Below are 21,599 nucleotides of genomic sequence, written 5' to 3'. Positions count from 1 at the left end.
TTAAACATTATTATCTACATTTGATACATCAATTTTATAATTTCTCATAATCAAAAATGATTATGAGAAATAATTAAATTAATTAAAATAATAATTAAATCAAGCAGAAATTTTAAAATATTTAATGATTATTTCATTTTAAATGTTTATTGATTTGATTTTTACATGGTTCAAACTATTGATATTGAGTGTTTCATTTGTTTAATCTGAATATGCTTCATGTGCTTACTTAAATTTGAACAGAGAGAACAACAAAGAGGGAAATCTTTAAAAAAATTTATAAAATACTGTTACTTAATAATATAATCATAATTATTACTCCCTTCTGAATCTAGTAGTAGTTGTGATTTATCTGATAAGGGAATTTCAGCTGACAAGTAAGTGCAAAACCAGCAATTGTAGAAATGATAGAAGAATTCATTTAGAGCAAACTCAGCACCGCAAATATCAATTTCAGAAATAAATGATGTCGTATCTTATCAATTTTATTGCAAAATCAATTTTTGAATACCGAATAAAAATTGCCAATGCAAGCTCCGATGATCGAAATGCTTATTCAGGATTTATCCTAAATGAACTTGGACCCGGCTGATAGTATCCCTATAAAAGATGGACGAGAATTTTGTCGCTCATCACTCGGCTCTATCATGGAGCTGAAAACGATATTTGCGCTTTTCTCCTTCATAGGGCTGACTTTAGCAGGTAAGCAAACGGACATCGAAACTCTACGTCATCTTAACTCTTACATTGCTGATTCGTTTCTTATGTAGTCATCAATACTTTGTTTCATTTATTATCGTATAATCAATAATAATTAATATATCTATTCTTTCTAGGTCCACTTACCTGGAGTGATGAATCCAGGTGTAGTAGACAGTGCAAACAAAGTAAGTTATTATTAAATGATAAGTAATATTCTTGAGATGCGCTTACTCCTTAATGTAATGAAAATTCATTCTTTTCTCTATAAGAAGTAGAATTTCGATAAAGATATAGATTTCTATTTAGATTTAGTTTAAGAAATTTCAGTTTAAAAAATTACAAAAAGAAAATAGTTTCTTTACTAGTGTTAATTTGAAAAGCTTTCTTTGAAAAATTTATGAGTATTAGAAATATTAAAGTATTTTTAGATATGATAACAGAGAAAATATTTCGTTCAATTCTTAAATGACAGGTTCTTACTTAAGTTTTTCTTATGAATTGTAACTCGAATTAACGATTAAAGGTTTAGGAGGAGATGGACAAACTTTTTTTCTAGGAATAGTTATATTCTATACATGAGAAGTTTTCAGATTTTCGAGATCTTTTCGCTCTGCAGGCACTAATAAAGTCTTTATTTATATTCATCACAATGATGAGGAACGAATCCCGACATATTCGGCAAACATACCTTGAAAAATTCCTGGGTTTGTTTGCTCGGATTCGATTTCAGGTCTCCCATAGCAATAGAATGACGTCTTATTTAATTAATCTCCCTGGCCTAGGATCTTGATTTCATTTGAACATTATATCACGTGGTACGATTGCCCTTAATTCTTAGATTATTAACCCTACTGTTTTAAAAAAAAATGTAATCGATTTGTATAAAGTAATTACAATTCTAACGAATCACTTTAGTAATTCTGTAATAGGCAAAAATCTTTATAATTTAAAACGAATAAATGCTGATACAGAATATCTAAGACTATCTTAAATTTTTAGCCATTAAGATGAAAAGCCATAATTTTATTTAATTAAACGTTTTATGCAAAATTGATTTTTATTATAAAAATTTTAAAAATTCCAATTTATTGCCATAAATTTCAAATTTTTATATTTCCAATTGATAATTTATTGTATTTAAAATGTTAATATAATAAGTCAGGATAAATTGAAATATAAAAATATCAAACTGGAAATAATATAATATAAATTAATATGTTTAGATAGATTATAATAATAATTGTAAAAAATTTTAAATTATTTGAAATATTGGTGATTTACCTATCAATAAAGATAGGATTCAGAAAGGTTAAGTAGGATCTGATATTATTTTATAAACAGTAGATAATAAGGCGCAGAATTATCTATTTTTAAATGCCAACTAAGCAAATCAGACTTACTTTTATCGGGGTTATTTATCGAATTTAATCTTTACTTTTTTCATATTAATTTGGTATGATCTTTAACTTAATTTTGTCATCAAATACGCTTCATCTATAAAAAGAATAAAAACAAATAAACTTTATATATAATACTTTTCATATATATATTAATATAGTTGTGTAATACAGTATAAGTTAGTTACTGCACTTTAGACAGATTTTACTGTAGGCCTATATCTAATTTATTTTAAATTATAATAAATTTAATGCTTTTATTTAGTAATAAATTTTAACGAGAATAAATTTTATTTTCTTTTTGAATTAGGTTCTAAATTCTTGTACGATGAAGGGTCCACCTATCATTATGATTTTGAAAGTGCAAATCTTATCTCTCATCCGGACTCTTCTGACAGGCAAACTCCATTTACTGTTAGAGCTAAACTTGCAATAAGTAAAATAGGACCCTGTGATATGGTTCTTGAGGTCAGTATATTACTCTAAAGATATTTATGGCATACTAATATATTTTAATAAGTTTTGAATTTTGATTCTTAAAAATATTGAATTTTTATAGGTAAAAGATGTCACATTCTCAACTGCAGCTGAAAATGCTATGGTTCCAGATTTTGCAGATTATCCTCTTCCTTTCTCGTTCCAAGATGGTAAAATAGAAGATATATGTCCAGACCCATCTGAAAGTGTTAGGGTTCTTAATATTAAGAAAGCCATGTTATCTGCATTGCAAAATAGTATGGCTAATTTGAATGAAAACGATTATGTTAAAGAAGTAAGGATTTTATTATTATAGTAGAATATTAATAAAATAATTGTCATAGTATTTATATTCAATTTTTTAAATCAAACTTAAGACTGACATCGTTGGATCATGTTTTACTACTTACGAAGTGCAAGATTCAACCAGTCGTAGTATTACGGTAACAAAATCTAAGAATTTGGGATCTTGCGAAGGTCGTTTAGGTGGAAATACAGCGTTCATGCTCCCTCTGGTACCATTGAGTAGTGTTGTAAGTAAATCTTATGAAATATTTAAATGCAAAATAATTTAATATAGATTTAATAATATAAAGTTGTTTATTTTAATAGCTTCCTGTGATGAAAAAGGAAGAGTATCATTGCGAACAGACTATTGAAAACAGGATCATTACAAATGTAAGATGTAGAGAAAGCAGTCAATTTACATTCTTCGGACAACGTAAAGAGGAAATGAAATCTGAAGCTACTGTTGTAGTCAATCTGGAAAGGGTTCAAGCATACAGAAACCGTCCAACTTGTAAGTTATATATTTGATAAGGTAATAAAAAATCAAATAAAATATTTACATTACGAAAAATATTATTTTAGATCAAATTGGAAGGCGACATCATTTACTTTATTCTCACGAACCAGAGAGATTTTTGGATTCTGCTTATGACGACGCTTTACGGATTTTGCGTGACATGTGTTCTAGAATGCATCAGGAAACAATGGTTGATCCGGAAATGCCAAGACTCTTCTCACAATTGGTACAGGTTCTTCGTAGAGTAAACCCCCGAGAATTAGAAACTATATATGATAAAGCAGAAAGTGGGGAAATATGCCAGTCGCCTTGGTTAAAGTAAGTAACTGTATTTATCATTTAAAAGTTTAATATAAATATATACATAATTATTAATTTCATCAATTATTTTGTAGGAGCCTTATGAATGATGCGTTACCATATATTGGCCATGAAGGTTCAGTCAGGATAATGGTGAAAAGGATTCAGAGTGGAGCTGTAAGTAGATTCCAAACTGCTTATTGGGTTACTAGCTTGGCATTTATTAAACATCCAAGTGAAGGAGCCATTTCTGCTGCCGTGGTGAGTATTATTATTATAGAAAATATAAGGAAAAATAGAAATTTATAATAAATTATATTAAATATTTTAAATAAAAACTAGCCTTTATTGGATTATGAAAGAGCTGGAAAACAAGCAATTTTAGGAATAACTGCAATGTGTAATAATTATTGCTCGTGGAATACAGATTGCGAGAGTTCAAGGGCCTTACAACAAGTGATCGAATCTCTTAGCAGATATTTGAATTATCAATGCAAAGTCTCTGGACGCAGAGAAGTAAATCAGGTAAAAATGGAAAAGATAGCTTGATGAAATTATAAAGAAGAAAAATTAAAATCGTTTATTCATTTATAGGTAATTACAGCTCTGAAAGGTTTCGGAAATATGGGAAGAGTTGGAAGTGCTAGTAGACAAATCTTAGAATGTGCCGTACAGCCATCTAATGAAATTACCATTCGATTAGCTGCAATAGAAGCATTCCGACGAACACCATGCGAACGAGATGTTAAAGAACGGTTATTGAACATGTTCTCTAGACAGGATGAACAAGTTGAAGTGCGTATTGCGGCTTATCTAGGAGCAATGAGATGTGCAGATAAAGAACTCGTGAGAAGGATCCAACAAGTTTATGACTCAGAAAGGCTCAATCAAAGTACGAATAAAATATTTTTTTGAATTTGGATTACTTGCGAAATGAATTACTATAAATGTGTTTTCTTTTCTAGTAAAAACATTCGTCTATTCTCATATAACAAATCTTCAAGAAACTTCTTCTCCCGAAAAACAAGATATCAGAAGAATTGTGAGAGAATTCCAATTTAAACCTCAGCCATTGAATATCATGAAATATTCTCAAAATATTGAATGGTCAAGTTATTTTGAACGTGTTAAATTAGGAGGAGAATTTGAATCTAATGTCATTTATGCTCATGATTCATTCCTGCCTCGATCTTTCATGACAAATTTTACTTCGTTTATTCATGATAAAGTTTTTAATTTTATGGAGGTCAACATACTTTCTTTATTTTAATAATTTATAACAAAAAAAGGTAAAATTTTAAACTTAAAATTTGTCTCTATAGGCTGGAGCAAGAGTAGAAGGTCTTGATCATCTATTGGAAAAATTATTTTCTCCTACTGGAGAATATGGTCACATGTCTTTCAGCGAATTTACAAATTATATGATGGGCCTAGCCGATAAAAAACAACAACCACGATGGCCTACTGGAACGACATCTCATAAATTACAACCAAAGGTCAACTGGTTTGCAGAAAGAGTAAGTAATTAATTAAATGTATCTAATTTATTAATATTTTTGCTTCAACATTCTAAAATAATGCTTTTTTGATTTGAAAGATGACAACATCCGTTCCTCCAGATCTTCGTGGTTCTTTCTATTTCAAACACATGGGCAGTGAATTATTATGGGTAACAATTGATGAAAGAACAGATTTCAATTTTGGAAAAGCTGTTGATTTCATGGACATACTTTCAGAGGTAATTTTTGTATACATTTTAATAAGTAAATCGAAATACTGTATTTAAATTAAACGAGTTTTAATTAATCATTATACAGCTTGCAAGAACTCAAAAAATCGATACAGCTCATAGTATATATTTGGATACTTGTATTGAATATCCAAGTATTAGCGGTGGTGCCATTTCATTAGACCTCAATGGAACAATTATAGTAGGACTTAAAGGTGAAGGAAAAATAGATGTAAGAAAAGCTCTATCTTCTCCACAAAATGTTGATATCAATGGAAAAGTTCGTGTTAGGTAACGGTTCAAAACTTGTAAATACGCATAATTATTATTATTGTTAATATTTTACTGAAAATAATATTTTTTAACAGTGTTGCCGCTGAAGCAAACGCAATAATGAATTATAGATCAGTCTCAAGTACAGCACGTGCCAAATATGTTGTTAAAGCTCATGGAGGTGTAGTTATTAAAGGTCAATTAGTAATTAGAGATGGACGCGTTTTTAACATGAGAATAGATTTACCTGAGGACAGAATAGATTTATTATCAGTATCGTATGTATTTCGTAAATATATACTTTTTCCCGTTGATTTAAATAGTTATTTACTCAATATTATGATTTTCTTATAGAGTTGATGTTGTACGAATTGACGAATATGGTGGTGAAATAAGCTATCAACCTTCAAGAGAACTAAAAGGTTGTATACAATTCCTTAGAAGTGTAATAGGCTACGATATATGCACTGAATTAGTCCTTCCGCAGCCCATAGTACGTTCTGGTTCTCCTTATGCTGCCATCAGTGGTCCTTACGCCACGAAAATCTCTCTTTTGAAACAAGATCGCTCTATGCGTGCATTATTATTGAATATTGAGCTGCCTGATCACAATGTAAGATTTAAATAATTTTAATACTAAATGATTGAAACAGAAATATTCATATCTTTTTTTATTTCAAATAGGTTTATAGCACAAAAAAACTTAAAATCGAATTCGATACTCCCGGTTCCTCCTATGATAGAAAGCACTCTCTAGAAGTTGTTTTTGTTGAACCATCTAGTCCACACGAACTATGGACACTTGATCTTCAGTTACACACTCCTTACAAAGAAGCGGAAGCAAGAGGTAAACCTATACGATTAATTAAATTTTATATAAAAGTGCATATTAGATATGATACAATGAATATAAATTATTTAATCGTTTCTAGTTGCTGTGATGAATTCCCCAGAAAAAAAATCTCTCAAGCTTGATTTAGTTGTTGATCGTAATCGTCATTGGTCTCTTGTTGCTGATCTTGAAAAATCTGATAGCGGAAGTATTGTGAAATATGACACAAAACTTGAAATTTCATATCCATCCGCAGAACCTTTACAACTCGTGGGTTCTATTAGCTGCAAGAAAGGAAGAAAAACTGTAATAACAGTCAATCTTCATTCTAATAGACCCTCTCGTCAACCCCTCGAAATTTCGGGTAAATATTATCATTACTATTCGAGTTTTAACATCGAGACACGTAACTTAAATAATTAATTTAAAAAACTATTTTTATGATATTCAGGTAATTTCGTTAAAGAAGGAGATATAACTATACTTAGACCAGCAAATTGGAAACTAAGCACAGATCTGAGAATAAAACTTCCAGATCTAGAAGCACGAATTGCAGGTACAGCACATCAAAGTGGAAAAATATTATCATCTGATATGACTATAGATTATACCAGAAGAGGCCGTCGACGAAACACTATCAGAACTAATTTAAAAGTTCAAAATCTTAGTTCTCGATCTTTCACCAAACTCGTAACAACAGTAGAATTGCATTCCAGTGAATATCCTCATTGTAACTTTCAGTTGGATTGGGACTTTCAATATAAACCAATGGAGCACTTAGAAAATGATCTAACAATAAAAGGCGGTACAGACTTAAAAAAAGTACTCTATATCCTTCAAGTAAGCAAAGTTCGAAAGAATGGCCGCGAGAAATTCATTTCAGATAGTAGAATCGTTATAACTGCTCCCACAGAAAGAATCGATTATGAAATGAAAGTTTCTATAGACCATGACAGTTCAGTACCCAACAGTATCATTGGTGCAGAAATAAAAAAGGATCAACGAGTATGTATTAAATCTAGTTTAAAATACTTTATATTGTCTACAACACCACTGCAAATGGGTTTGGACTTTACCTTAGAATATCCAGCAAATGATTTACTCATAAAATCGCAAAATCAATTAGATGAGATATCACCAAATGAATACAAAGGTACATCGAAACTGCAATGGGATCGTGAGCAGGAAGCTAATTTTGATTATACATACAGAATCAAGAGCAGAGCCAAAAACTTCCATCATGAAGTTGATGCCTCATTTGATGCACCATGGTTACGAGCCCCAATAGAGCACAGAGGCTTACTTAAAATGAGTCCGAAATCTTTAGATATTGCAAGTTCAACGAGTTACAAGGGAAAGGCTCCGTACAAGTTAAATGTTAAAATTGCACCTAAAGGTCCAAATAAAGTGAATTTGGATTTACCAAACTATGCAAAAAGTGACGTTCAATTTGATATTAATAGCAGAAATACATTATTAAAATTCGATATTAGTAGACCACAAACTAATCGTAGAGTGATAGGTCATCTTAGAGTAGCATCAGAACCAAGGATTGCCGCTCAAATGGAAATAAATTGGGATGCTGATAGAAATCCATCTGCTAGATTAGCAATTGAAACCGAAGCACATGAAATGTCATCATGGTCTGATAAGAGTTATGAGTTAACGGGTAAACTACAGTACAGAGCAAATGTGGATGCTCGTGTAAGAGGAAAAATTAATAGCAAACTTTTGCAAGGTCCTCATGATTTACAAATAGATTTCCAACAGCAGGAACCACTTTCTATTAAATTGCACCACGAAGCTAAAGATGGCGTATTAAACTGCGAGTTTCTTTGCCAATACGACGAAGAGCAAACACTGCGTACTCAAGTAACAGGCAAGTTTATTACAAAAGGACCTCGTTTGGAAATAGCATGTGACGCCGTTGTTTCTTCATCCAATCGTAGATGGGACGGAAAGGAAGTACATTTAAGTCATATGCATGATCTTTCTGATTTACTTGCTCTAAAATCCGAACTCCAAATCTCTCAAACTCCCGATAAGCAATATCGAATAAAAACAGAATTAACTTGTACAAAAAGCTGGAACTCGAAAGCTTTGAAAGCCTTATTAGCAGTACAAACTCCTGTTCGAGGATGGAAAACGCGTGAAATCAATCTAAATGCAGAAAAGTCACGTGATAAAATTGCATTTGATGCTGATCTTACCACGGACGAAGGCAGGAAACTTATTGTTTCAGGAAACGCAGAACAAACTGAATATGGTGCTAGATTGCAATGTGAAATTCAAACACCGGCTTCCAGAAGAATGCAGGCAGCTAAAGTTATGGCAACTTACCATCTTCAGCCTTCAAATTACAAAGTACAATGTCAGATATTAGTTGATGCCGAAACGAAATTGGACTTCAATGGTAATCTTGTCGGACGTAGCATAAGGAATTTTGATAGCAATGTCGAATTCAAGAGTTACGCAACACCATCATTCGGTGCACACATGAGCAATAAAATGGACAGCGCACATAAAGAGTTTGATATAGTCCTTAAGAAAAATTCAATTGATAAACTCTCAGGAAGATTATCCACAGAACACGCTCGAGCTGATTATAAAGGATCAGCAGAATTGGATGTCGAGGGAAAGAGAATTGTTGACGTGAACATTATTTGTAAAGATGGACGCGTAACCAAAAGTTGTCGTTTGAATCTAAGTGGTGCTATCAAGCCCATGGTCGTCAATGTGGATTATAGAAAAGAAGATTCCGTGATAAAGCCAAAAGTGAAGATATGTTGGGAAAGCAGGTACAAAAGTTCCGAATGCGTAGAAGTCGAAGGCCATTATAAGAATGAAAATAGGCGTTTTTATGGAAACGTTCTTCGTGAAATAAGACTGAATATAAGAAGACCAAGAGAGGGAGATTTGTCCGTAGAGTTTTTGGAAAATGTAAACAAAAAGAATTATCAGAACAAACTTATATTTGCATCTCCAAGCAAGAAAATCGGTTATGATGTACATTTAGATCGCCAATTGCCACAAAAGAATGCACATTTGCAGATATATCTTCCATCAAGAGTGATCAAAGCACAAGGTACTCTTCAGACAGAGAGGGAAGTTATATTAACTGCCGAATGCCAACTAGACGCCGAGAGACAGCCTATGAGAAAAATGGTCTTGGAATTGTTTCATAAGAATAATGTTGTTAGGAACAATCGTGAAATATTATCCAAAATTGAGTTGAAACATCCAGAACTTCGTAAGGTAATTATAAAACTTTAAATAAGGTTTAATCAGCAATTACTTTAAAATATACTTTGTCTGATGTTACGAATTTTTTCAGCCGATTTGTGCAAAATTCGAGTTGCATAGTAAAGAGGCAGCATCTGTCCATCCAGTGGATGCAAAATTGGAACTGGAATATTCCGATAATCCAAAGGATAATATAATTTGTAGTGTACAACTGGAAACTGCTCCAAGTGGAGAAGGAAATAATACTCTTGTCTTTAACATTCATAAACAAGGTAGAATTGGAAAATTGTATTACATTATAAAAATTTAAGTGACATTTATTAATCAATTTTAATTTTTATTTGTTTTGTGTAGAACGACGATATTTAGATTTCACACTAAGATCGCATTTGGGTCATACCAGAGAACTGATAAGCTCTGGTTTAGAATGGGAATTTTCATCACAACGGAACAGAAGGAAATCCTCATTTTCATTGATACAAATCATGCCATTAGATAGAAGATTTGGAGTTTGGGTAAATTCCTGTATTTTAAAATATACGATAACTTATATTAATTTTATTACAACAATTTTCTTAATTTATTCCTAACAATTCTGATAATGAAATTAATTAATATAATTCAAATTTATAGCATAAATGCGATATGGTTAAATTTGAAGGAATTGGAAACTGGATGCTTTCATCTGACAGTGTTTTGAAGACTGATGTAGATATTCTAATCAACGATAGAGAACCAAAGAAACTAGATGCCACTATCGACTACCGTCAACCATGCATAGATGTGTCTTATTATTCCAGAGCTGGTATGAGTCGAATAATTTTATTTAATATGTATAAGATTCTTTGAATTTATGAATATACTGTTTTATTTAGATGATGTTCCGAAGAGTAAATATCATTTCTGTGTGAATTCTGCTGATCGAAATCTGTTATCTATAAGCGCAAACACCTTTTATGACAGTGGCAAGGTTACAGATTTTTCGTTAGTGTTTGACAGCAGTGCTGAACGTGCGTTTACCTTAGATCTCAAATGGATGCCAAAAATTCTAGGAAAAATATTGGTATGTTGCTTTTTAGACTTTATTTCCTTGCTTTCGATCACTGTTGTTTAATTTAATATATTTTTTTCAACTTGTAGGATTATTTCTCTGAAATACCTGTTCGAATTCAAGAAATAAAAGAGTATATAATTCCATACGAATTAGCACAACCAATGTGGGACACGTTAAGCTCAATGAAACGTAACATTTATCAACCTGTATATAGAAGTGTTGCTAAAGAATATTCGCAATTATTCGACGAAATTAGAAGTGAAATGCAAAATGTAAAGCGATCTCTACGAGAACTTTACGACCGATTGCCGTAATTTCTGATATAATTATTATTATTTTTTTCTTTTATATAGTAATATAAATTTATAATTTTAAAATTCGTATTTACAGATCTAAGTACGAAATCGAAAGAGCTTTAGAGCCCTTGAGAAAATATATTAAAGATATGCAATATGAATTAAAAATAATCTGGAAGGAATTGATTCCTGCCGATGTCCTTGATCAGGTTCGCGAGGTGAAGAAAATGCTTTCCAGACAATTAGACGTGGTTTGCGAATACGGCACTTACTGTTACGAACTGAGATCGGAATTTCGACGAAATGGTTTGAAGGGCCTTGTAAAAGAACTTTGTAGAGATCTCGTTGATTTGTTGAGAGAAAAGATTAAGATTCAAATTAAACTTGGAAATATTCATAAAAGTATAATATTCAGTTTTTTCATTTAACAGTTTTTGTATTATAGAAATTTGTATTAAATTAATTTTTCATAGGTTTAATGAAACCGTTAAGAGCATTCTGGGAAGCTTGTTCACGACATTTGGATCGCATTGCCGATCGAATTGCAGACATTCCAACTGTATTAGACAAATATATGATGCAATATGGAAGATCTGTAGGTAAAGCATGGAATAAACTTCATCATATGTTTAATGATAAAGTTATTGACCTGATAGAATGGTGGGTTAAAGTTCAAGACGACATGATGAGAAACCGTGACGTGAGAGCTATTGTAAATACAGCAAAAGAAATAAGAGATGAAGTAAATTAATTTTATATATAATTGATTTTTAGTTTTTTAATTATATAATCTCATTAAATTTATTATTATTAGGTTCTTCAAGAACTAAGAAAAGTAAGATTAGACAAATTACGCAAGGAATTGAAGGACTCTATCATGACTGCTTTATCTTCGTTAAGTTTGAAAGATACAACTACTGTTCTTGTATTCGATCCTGATCAAGGCAGATTGCGAGTTGAACTCTATTCACCAGTAAATCCTCGTAGATTAAAGCATACATTAAAGTCAGTTTGGAACCCCCAATCTAAGGAATTTCCCTGGAATTTAGATTCGCTTGAAAAGGGTTTAGACATAATGCAACAACCTTGGTTGCCTCCATTTCCTCAATTTCCTCCATTTAGAGGTATGCCGTATTTACCATTTTAAAACAATTTATGTTTTTATGGTGTGGTACGATTTGATATGTCATTTATGGTTTATTTTTCATTAATTTTCTTTTTAGCTGATGCTGTTTTAGTGAGCGGCCAACATTTCAAAACATTTGATGATGCCACGTTCAGTATTGATAGTGATTGCAGCTATCTTCTAATGAATGATTTTGTCGATGGAAATTTCACCATTATTGCAAAACATGTTGGAACTGACCGTTACGGACAACCACAAAAATCTATTATTCTCTTAAATGCTGATGTTTCTATTGAAGTTAATCCACATTCATCATCAGTAAGTTTACACAAATACATCTTTCAGAATTTAACAAAAGACTAATTCTAATTTTATTATTTTCTTAGGTTCTTTTGAATGATGTACCAGTTGAATTACCAGTCTACAACCCTCTAGTCACTGTTATAAGAGATGGAGACGTAATTGACGTACTAGATAAGCGCGGTATACACGTAAAATGTCATCTCGTGTACAATTTCTGCACCGCTTCTATCAGTGGATGGTATCACGGTAAAACAGCTGGTTTGTTTGGTACACTGGATTACGAACCAAGCACAGATTTTATTGATCCTAGTGGTAAAAGAGTAGAAACCGTAGACCAGTTCTCTAAAGGATGGAAGATGTCTCATAATTGTAAACAAAATGTCCTTCCATTACAATGGTCAGATCCAAGTGAAGAAGGTTACAGAATATGTGAGAGATACTTTGCCCACCGCGAATCACCTCTTCAGCCATGTTTTAATCGAGTAAGTCTCATTACACATTCTTAACTGATTTAAAATTATTTCAATATCTTCAATCATTTTTTTTTCAATTACTGCAACAGGTTCCACCTCAAGAATACTTCACGCTATGTCTTCGAGCACCTGTAGAATCTAGTTTATCTGTAGATGCGCCATCAAAATCTATATGTAATATTGCTGCTTCTTATGCCTCTGTTTGTAAAGATCATGGTTATCATGTTACTTTACCTGCCGAATGCTGTGAGTATGAAATTTATTGATGCTTATTATTAGGCACAATTTAATAATGGTTTAATATATAATTCATAAATGTTAATTTAGTGGACTGTACTATGGCTGATGGATCAATAATGGAATTTCATGATATGAGAACAGTAGAGATCGATGAAGATCATATATTTAGGTATCAGACATTCGATATATTATTCATAATTGAAGAAAGTGAATGTAACAATGAGTTGCTTAGAAGTGTGAGCGAATTTGCAACCGCTTTAGATCAGGGATTAGAAACTATAGAATATAAAAATAATCGTTACGGTGTGGTGGCCTACGGTGGACAAAATGAAGAATTTAAAGCACATGTTCACACAGCTCGCGGTGCAGCATTCTTCCCTGTTCGTGATATGGACATCGCTATTCGAAATATGAAACTGAGTTACGATCAACGTTCCGATTTAGACGTATTTGAAGCTCTTTGGCGCGCAACAGAACTTCCATTCCGTGACAATGCAAATAAACTGATTATTCTAGCACCTTGCCACAAATGTGAAATATCTGCTATGTCCGTAAGTATTTTCATACATTGATAAAATTACTTTTTTATGGTTAAAGTGTAATTAATTTATTCGACTATGCAGCATAACTACCGTAAAATGTTGGCACACCTTCATCGGGCAGGATTTTATTTACATATTATGCAATACTCGGATTTGGACCTCATTTCGGATATGGACCTCATTTCGGATACAAGTAAGTATTTTATGCTAACTTTATGATTCATAATTATTTTTCTGGAAATATTTAGAAAATATCATTAAATATATAATAATTTAAATGTTACTGCTCAGAAAGAAGTTTTGCTTGGGACGAAACACACAGAAAAGATTCTGATGATGTTTGCCAGTCACTTGCCCTCGACCTTGAAAATCTTATCAGACCCCAAACAGAAGCTGAGAATATGTTAAGCCAATCTAAAAATTGGCAAATGCCATTGTCTCGTCGTGTTTCCAGCATGCCTTCACCAAAGTGTAAAGTCTGTCGATGCGAACAAGATGCACATCACGTAGCAAGAGCGGTATGTCGCCCGTGTCCCTTCCACAGGGAAGAAGGTAAATAAAACTTTTTAAAATATTTAAAGATTTGTTAATGATATATGTTTTCATTTTTCGTTTTTTTCCGTTAGATTGGTGAAGAATTAAATTAGAAGATCGTGATTTAATTCGATTTGATATAAAGTTTTTATGTTATTATATTTTATGATGTTAATTAAACTTGGAGTTTACTTGGATAAATAAAGGACGAATATGTAAATTTTGTACTTATTCCTCTTTTTTTTATATCACCAAACACGAGAGTTTACAAATTAATCTGAAGAGATAACAAAATCTTTAGTAACAGCAATAATGATAAATCCTAATATTGATTATACTATATATTTTTTCTAAAGACATTAAATTCTCTTAATAAAATTTTATTTCAAGTTTACTTAAAATTATCATAAAATTTTACCTCAATTTATTATATAATTTGTTTAGAACTAAATTATTTTAACTTTGAAATGTCGAGAAATGCAAAAAAATTCGGAGTTTTATCTGTATGTATGGATGTTAGTGAGTGTGGGGGGTACGATTTTGTTCACCCTCTTTGAAGTTTAATAACTCCTGTGCTTTTTGTTGAAAATGTTGAAATTTTGTAGAGATATTAGGAAGATTGATACTATAAAATTTTGGTGGTTAAAGATCGAGGGGGTGGGGAGATAAAGAGAGACGTATGTCATATCTCCAGTAGGGTCAGACTTAATAAAGATTTTACTTGTTATTATCATTTACAATTTTTTATAAAACTCATCTCTACCCTCAAAATTAAACGTTGGCGCCAAAATGACGCCAAAGCAGTTTTAAATGTCGCGGGGAAAGTTAAGCAACTCGTTGCTGAATTTTTTTTCTTTTATTTTAGTTGTTTTCTTTTACTTACCTTTTGGAAGTCGCCAGTTGAATTCTATCGGTAAAAGCCATTACCTACAGGCATTTCGTAAATATAATAATACCCGAGTAAATTGTTCATTAAAATTATTACACCTTAACATAAATTTAAACATTAAGTATCATTCTTATTATATATAATATGGCACTTTAATAGATTTAAACAATAATAAATTTTCGTATATCATACAAACTTTCCACGTTGACATCGTATTCAGTTTAAAAGAATACTGTCAAAATTTTATCTCAGATATTTAACTTTCTGAGAGTAAGACTCACTCAAACCATCTCCAACTGACGATCATCCACCCTTTACAAATGACGTCACAGACCCGTGCCGCAGCCTGTACTATAATCGGAAATGACGTCATCGTCCAAACTTCAGACCTGAATATCTCTCAAAAGGTCACGTTTAGGACCACGGTTCTTTGATCTTTATTGATCCTCTAGTGGGCTCGATGCAATTGGAGGTCTTTCAACTTTTTTAACATAATTTAATTTTTGTTAGTTTTTACAAATGCTATTACCACATTTTAAATTAATTTCGTAATAATAAAAAAGAAAAAACTATTTTAAATTAAAAAAAATGAATGTAAAAGTCAAAATTCGCTTGAAGTGTTTGTAATAAAATCGAATTTTGATGCTTTAATTCAGATATAATAATAATAATAATAATAATAATAATAGTTTATTTTCAAAGCTATAGTTATATATGATAAAATATATTTTAAAAAATGGAGTCGTTAAGAGATAAATTACCATATAAATTAATATTTGATCCTGAAAATGGAAATCGTTTTTTTGTTTAGTGTTAAAACGTTATTATGATGTAAACCTAAAAGGTATGAATAAAATAATATTATAATGTATTGTATAAAAGATTGAGTAATTTATACATGATGCAATGCAATTTCATTATTTTTAAATAAATAAATTTGTAAGAGTATATATAATGAGAAAGATCTATTCTCTTTTTCGGCTTAGAATTGTTATTATACGAAGTGTAGTTAAAAATAAACCGAACCTTTGAACTTTTACATTACATGCCCTTATGAGAGAGGCCTTCTCTTTATTATTAGCAGTTCCTTGTAAGTCGAGTCCAAATCCAATTATTAATCTGATAAATTGTGTATTCATTAATATTGTGTAAACCATTAATAATTATAAATATTTATTTAAAATCTTGTGTGTGTTTCCGTGACAAATTACAAGAAAAGGGTAACAGTTAACTAACATATCAACATAAATAATGCCAAAATATTTGTACGTTTTTCTTGTTAATCACATAACAATCACAAAAAATATTTACGTGTTTACATGAATACTACCACGAAATAAGAAATATATTTATCAGGAATATTTACATTTAGATATACTTGTAAGAAGTTCCATTTGTTCGAATCTATTCGTAGTCATAATATATATACATATAATTCTAGAGATAAATTATTTTAACCAACAGATCTGTGAATAAGCTTCTTAACTAAATAGTTTAAAAATCAATCAAAGATTTGAATAACTTTTCGATTATGCAACACAATTCAAAATCCAAAGAAATCATAGCTAAAATTTGAAAGCAGAACTTTGAAATTCGGAGATTCTTGGTGAAATCGGAGAAGTGGCATCTCCAATCATACCTCAAACATGAAAACTATATTCAGTGTTAAAAACAAAATCAGTTGTTCCGCGTATAATTTGAGTACTATACGTATACTAACCGCTATATGTAAAGAATACCACGTTAAGAGCGAGTAATTTGACTGTATAGTACACTATTTTTACTTTTAAATTCAGAGAACATGCAGGATGTGTAAAGCGTGTGGAGATTGTTACAGAATTTGATCTTGCAATATGCCAAATTTTTGAAATTCTCATTTTGCTATGCTTGTAAGCATTGAGAGAATAAACAAGCAACAAATTGTTCAACTTTCCTGGCAACAGTTAAAATTTTGGTGGCACCATCTGTTATTATATTTTAATGAAAAACGTAATTTTAACTACTATAAAACGGTAAAAATGTTAATTTTGGATAGGAATGAGTTTTATAAAAAAATTGAAAATGCTAATAACGAGTAAAATTGTCATTAAGTTCGACCCTGTGGAGATACACACGACTTTTATTATCTCCATACCCCTCAACCTTTAACCACTAAAATTTAACAGCATCAATCTCCCTAACACACAAACCTCCCTGCAAAATTTTAGAAATTTTCGACAAAATGCGCAGGAACTATTAAGCGTTAAACAGGGTGAATGAAATAATGCTCCCCACACACTAATTTCCATACATACAGAAATCCCCCGAATTTTTTCACATTTCTCGAAGTTTCAAGGTGTCCTATGTCCAAAAATGTGAAAATATTTGGGGGGGGTCATTTTTTGACTGATCGCCACAATTTCCCTCTATTAAAAAAGCCGGGAAAGTAATAAAAGTAGAACAGATTTGTAGCAAAATAACAATTACAAAGACATTAATTTTGAGTTGATTCACATGCCAAATACTTTTTTAACATTACTTAATCAAGCTAGTGATTTAATAGACACTCCTAAAAACTTTCATACCGTGTATGTTTATGTTCTTTTTTATGTCATGACAACGAGATATAATAATTCATATATTATCAACAAGGTAAAAGAAATTTAATTGCAAAGAGTCTAAAGATTCATCAACTGCAGTAGGCTATTTCTATATATAACAGTATTACTATATTTCTAAATCCAAAGATGTGAATCATGACGCATGAGTGAAACATTAGCGTTAAACATTAGAAAAACTGTGTAAAATGATTGAAGAATTGTAGGCCATTACACCTGGAGAAACAACTGCAGATTTTCCAGAGAACAACTCATCTGATGTGTCTTCAAAACTAGAGAATTACAATATGTATGAAAATTTGAAAATATAATTATGCACAAACACAGTTGACTGATGATATGAATATTTATCAAAACCTTAAAATAAAGATAAATATTTTTATTTACTGCAAAGTGGTAAAGAAAAAGTTTTCAAGATATTGCTTTCCTTTTCACAAATTGCCAAAAAATTCTAGCAATTTCAGCGTCAAGGGTTCATTCAGGAAGAAAGTTCAGTGCTCCTTGCTTAGTAATTTACAAGGCCTATATATATGGACGATTTGTTGTTTCTTTCTAGCAACAAAAATATCATTTCCGAAAATTTTAATGTTACAGTTTTATGTATTCTCCATCTTTTTATGCTTTTACAGTTCATACATTCTTTAATTTTTTATTTAAAATTGATATTCTAAGTAATATTCGTTAATTTCTCTTCATTTCAATCTTTTCAATTTGTATTTGTTTTTTCATGTTTAAATACACTGCTATTATTCAAGAACATATACGAGCAATTATTTATTGTGACATCGTACAATGCCGGTCTGCAATTTTTCGTCACGTTTTCATTTTTTTTAATACCGGTAGTGTCTTGCACCTGTACATCATACTTTTCCTGTTATCAATAGAGTCGTGCAGGTCATCTAGCTAACTCCGTTCAGGGAAAAATTTTTGAATTAACGTGACTTCTGGTCTAAACCGAAAGTTCATATATAGTTAATCTGGACTTCCTGTTCCTAAGTTTTCCATATCAGGTCTTTAATTTCATCTATCTAGCTCAGTTCTCGAGATTAAGGAAGTGCAGAGACAGACATACAGTGGAAATTTATAGGTATACAATTTTTTAAAATTGTACCCAAATGGCAATTAAAAAAGAAATTATGGATTTTAAATGTGAATAGTAAAGCGGAAACAGTATAGGATTCTGCAATTAAATCAGGCTGTAGAATTTCAATCTCCTGCTTACTCCTATCCGTGGGAACAAATCAAATACATTACCTAAATAATTCATAAAAAAACCAAAAATACGAGTGAATCATCCGAATAATCCTGTATTATAGAATTTTTAATATACTGGATTCTATTATACAGTTCTTTATTTATTTCTGTTTAATTAAAATTTAAGTATGTTTTTTTTTCTTAACTCTTTCTATCTTTTCTGTGTGTACTAAGAGGGCCTGATTTTCATAACCATTGCGGGTTTTGTCCGGCCCATAAAAGGGACGGTCCATTAGTGAGGAACGGAGTCTGACATCTAGTACAGATTGCCTATAAAAATTTCTGGGACTATATGATAGAGACTGTTAAGCCTCGATCATCCAGCCCTCTAACCTAGGGCTAATAATATGAGCAATTATATGTATTGCCAAGATGGTAGGGGAGGGGCAACAGATGAACTGAAATTCTTTTGGGACTTTTTAGACTGCTTTTTGTTACTTATGGCAACTTACACGCACTATTGCTTAATATACGTTTTCTTACCTTATTCAAAACCACTAAAAGAACTATTACTGACTTACTAAGTTAAATCAAAATTGGCTTCTGAAGTAGGCTATATTAAAAATTCGAATTCGAAGCTCTTTTTTTATACATAAAGATTAATTTTTCGGTTGGGAAGATAAAGCTTTTTTTATTTTTATGTGAGAAACATAAATATTCTTTATAACTATTCTATATGCGACGGTGGCCAAACTATAGCTCGCGAGTCGCATGCATAGATTCTTATTGAGTCTCCCATATACTTATTATAAATTTGATGCATACTACTTACACACATATAATATTTTTGTAAGTTTTCTGACTATTACGATCTCTGTCTACGTAATCTCAACTTAATCTCAAATAGGCAATTGAAAGCTTAGTACATTCATAGAGTGAAAGGAGTTAAATGATTGTTTACCTAGTCAGTTAGTCATAAAGTACCAGTAAAGTAAGAGTGATATTTATTATAGAATAGTGATAACTCTAATATATAGATAAAATACTATAAATAGATTATGCAACTCTCCAATAGGCATTCCAACAGATGATGCGACTCTCGTTTATTTTCAATAGGCAGTGTATGGCTCCTATCGTGACAAAATTTGTCCATCCTTGCTATGTGCCTTAGATAAAAATCTATAAATTTATATTTTATTTTAAAATGTTTATTCTAAAAGTGTTTATTCCTACAGTTTAGTAGTTTATATTCGATTGAGTTTAATTATATTTTAAGCAGATAAATGAACTACAAAATTGCAAATGCAAGCGTCACATTAGGAATGCTTATTCAGGTTTAACCGAAGTGGACTTAGACCTAATTTATAATGTAAATATTAAAAGGATTGAAGAAATGTTCAAACGTCATTCGTCATCATGATGGATCTAAGAGCACTATTATTTCTTTTATTCTTTATTCAATTTACCTATAGTGCCCACTTACCATGTAAGATATTTTTTATAATTTTTTTTAGAATATAAATTTAAAATTTAATTTCTATTTTAAATCAAGAATTTATAGAATGTAAAATTTTACATTTGTAAAGAAATAATTTTCATTAATAAGTCGATTTTTTTAGCCACTTCAAGATGCAGCAAGCATTGTTCGAAAGAAAGTAAGTATTCCTTTACATTTTGGCACGAAAAAAATATTTAATTTANACAGCGGGTTGTGAATACATTTTTTGTATTCTTCGCTTATAATTTTTATTATTATAAAATCAGATAAATAGTAACGTTTAATGTAAATTCAAGGTATCCTCTTTTCTCAGAATGGTGGCTAAAGCGTGACTTACCTAATGGTTCAGCTGATGCGATATATCTGACCATTCTAAATAAAATTCTTAGGTAACATCGCTAAAATCCTTTCAAAACGATTAAAATATTATGTCAGGAAGGATAAATCACGGTGTTATTTTGTTACTACGTAATTGGCTTTTGTCAATATTGGCTCCTTAAGTTCCACTTTCAGAATATGTCTAGTTGATCCTACTCATTACATTTAATATAATTTAAAATAAAAGTAAAGTAATAAAAATGTTTACTATTAAGTACATAGATAATATTCACAACATATAGGCCTATCTTTAACAAAATTTACATGATCTATTAATTACACAAATGTTACTTAACTTTTTCCGCTGCCCATATCTAGAATTTTCAAAATGCGTTCTAATTCTTTATGAAAAATTAGTTAAATTCTTTTATTTAATAGGATAGGTTGTCTCATTTTCTCACGCATATTTTTCTTCTCGTTTTTTTTAATCAGCGAGAAAGAGAAAGAGAAAGCTCCAAAATATACTGCGCGAAACTCATAACGATGTACAAACTTATTATAATAGTGAGTTTTAAGGCTATAGTATGGTAAATAATGACAATTTTTTAAGTGAAATAATAACTTATACTACTAATTAAATTTATACTTTTTAATTTTAATTCATTTGTATCGTTTCCAGTGAGTGGGGCCGATTTTACGGAAATTTGTTACACTCTATATTTAATAAATTTAATTATATTATTCTAAACTTATATTAAAAATTAATTTTAATTTGTT

At 30.9% G+C, this 21,599-nt stretch overlaps 2 protein-coding genes across 2 annotated transcripts in view; both read left to right on the top strand.

Moving 5' to 3' along the window:
* The first annotated feature begins 617 nt into the window (after nucleotides 1-617).
* Nucleotides 618-14,560, top strand: LOC111623052 (apolipophorins-like). The gene is made up of 34 exons (XM_023365534.1): nucleotides 618-702; nucleotides 837-887; nucleotides 2,410-2,567; nucleotides 2,659-2,871; nucleotides 2,954-3,109; nucleotides 3,189-3,375; nucleotides 3,447-3,699; nucleotides 3,777-3,942; nucleotides 4,024-4,206; nucleotides 4,276-4,573; nucleotides 4,647-4,927; nucleotides 5,004-5,198; nucleotides 5,279-5,419; nucleotides 5,499-5,701; nucleotides 5,779-5,961; nucleotides 6,038-6,296; nucleotides 6,368-6,530; nucleotides 6,616-6,879; nucleotides 6,967-9,770; nucleotides 9,850-10,030; nucleotides 10,113-10,273; nucleotides 10,392-10,563; nucleotides 10,634-10,821; nucleotides 10,899-11,122; nucleotides 11,203-11,510; nucleotides 11,582-11,850; nucleotides 11,923-12,232; nucleotides 12,332-12,552; nucleotides 12,621-13,019; nucleotides 13,100-13,256; nucleotides 13,338-13,801; nucleotides 13,874-13,985; nucleotides 14,084-14,344; nucleotides 14,419-14,560. The coding sequence occupies exons 1-34, from the start codon at nucleotides 648-650 to the stop codon at nucleotides 14,424-14,426; spliced, it is 9,648 nt and encodes a 3,215-aa protein (XP_023221302.1). The 5' UTR covers nucleotides 618-647; the 3' UTR covers nucleotides 14,427-14,560.
* Nucleotides 14,561-20,402: 5,842 nt separating this feature from the next.
* The window catches only part of LOC111623035, a 21,361-nt gene continuing 20,164 nt past the window's right edge, over nucleotides 20,403-21,599 (top strand). The window contains exons 1-2 of the mRNA XM_023365515.1: nucleotides 20,403-20,492; nucleotides 20,626-20,661. Coding sequence (XP_023221283.1) covers nucleotides 20,423-20,492; nucleotides 20,626-20,661 — 106 coding nt within the window. The 5' untranslated portion in view covers nucleotides 20,403-20,422. The remainder of the gene's footprint in view (nucleotides 20,493-20,625; nucleotides 20,662-21,599) is intronic.

Source organism: Centruroides sculpturatus, unplaced genomic scaffold (assembly GCF_000671375.1).
Source record: "Centruroides sculpturatus isolate CEXI.00-Female unplaced genomic scaffold, Cexi_2.0 scaffold351, whole genome shotgun sequence".
In the NCBI taxonomy this organism is placed as follows: Eukaryota; Metazoa; Arthropoda; class Arachnida; order Scorpiones; family Buthidae; genus Centruroides; species Centruroides sculpturatus.
The sequence above is the reverse complement of the archived record's forward strand: the minus strand, read 5'-3'. Positions and strand labels throughout refer to the sequence as shown.

What these genes read in the sequence shown, in the direction of transcription:
- LOC111623052 (XM_023365534.1), top strand. Translation starts at nt 648, where the DNA reads ATGGAGCTGAAAACGATATTTGCGCTTTTCTCCTTCATAGGGCTGACT. An exon ending in ATAGAAGATTTGGAGTTTGG is followed by an intron (nt 10,274 to 10,391) that starts GTAAATTCCTGT and finishes TCAAATTTATAG; the next exon opens with CATAAATGCGATATGGTTAA. An exon ending in TCAATTTCCTCCATTTAGAG is followed by an intron (nt 12,233 to 12,331) that starts GTATGCCGTATT and finishes TTTTCTTTTTAG; the next exon opens with CTGATGCTGTTTTAGTGAGC.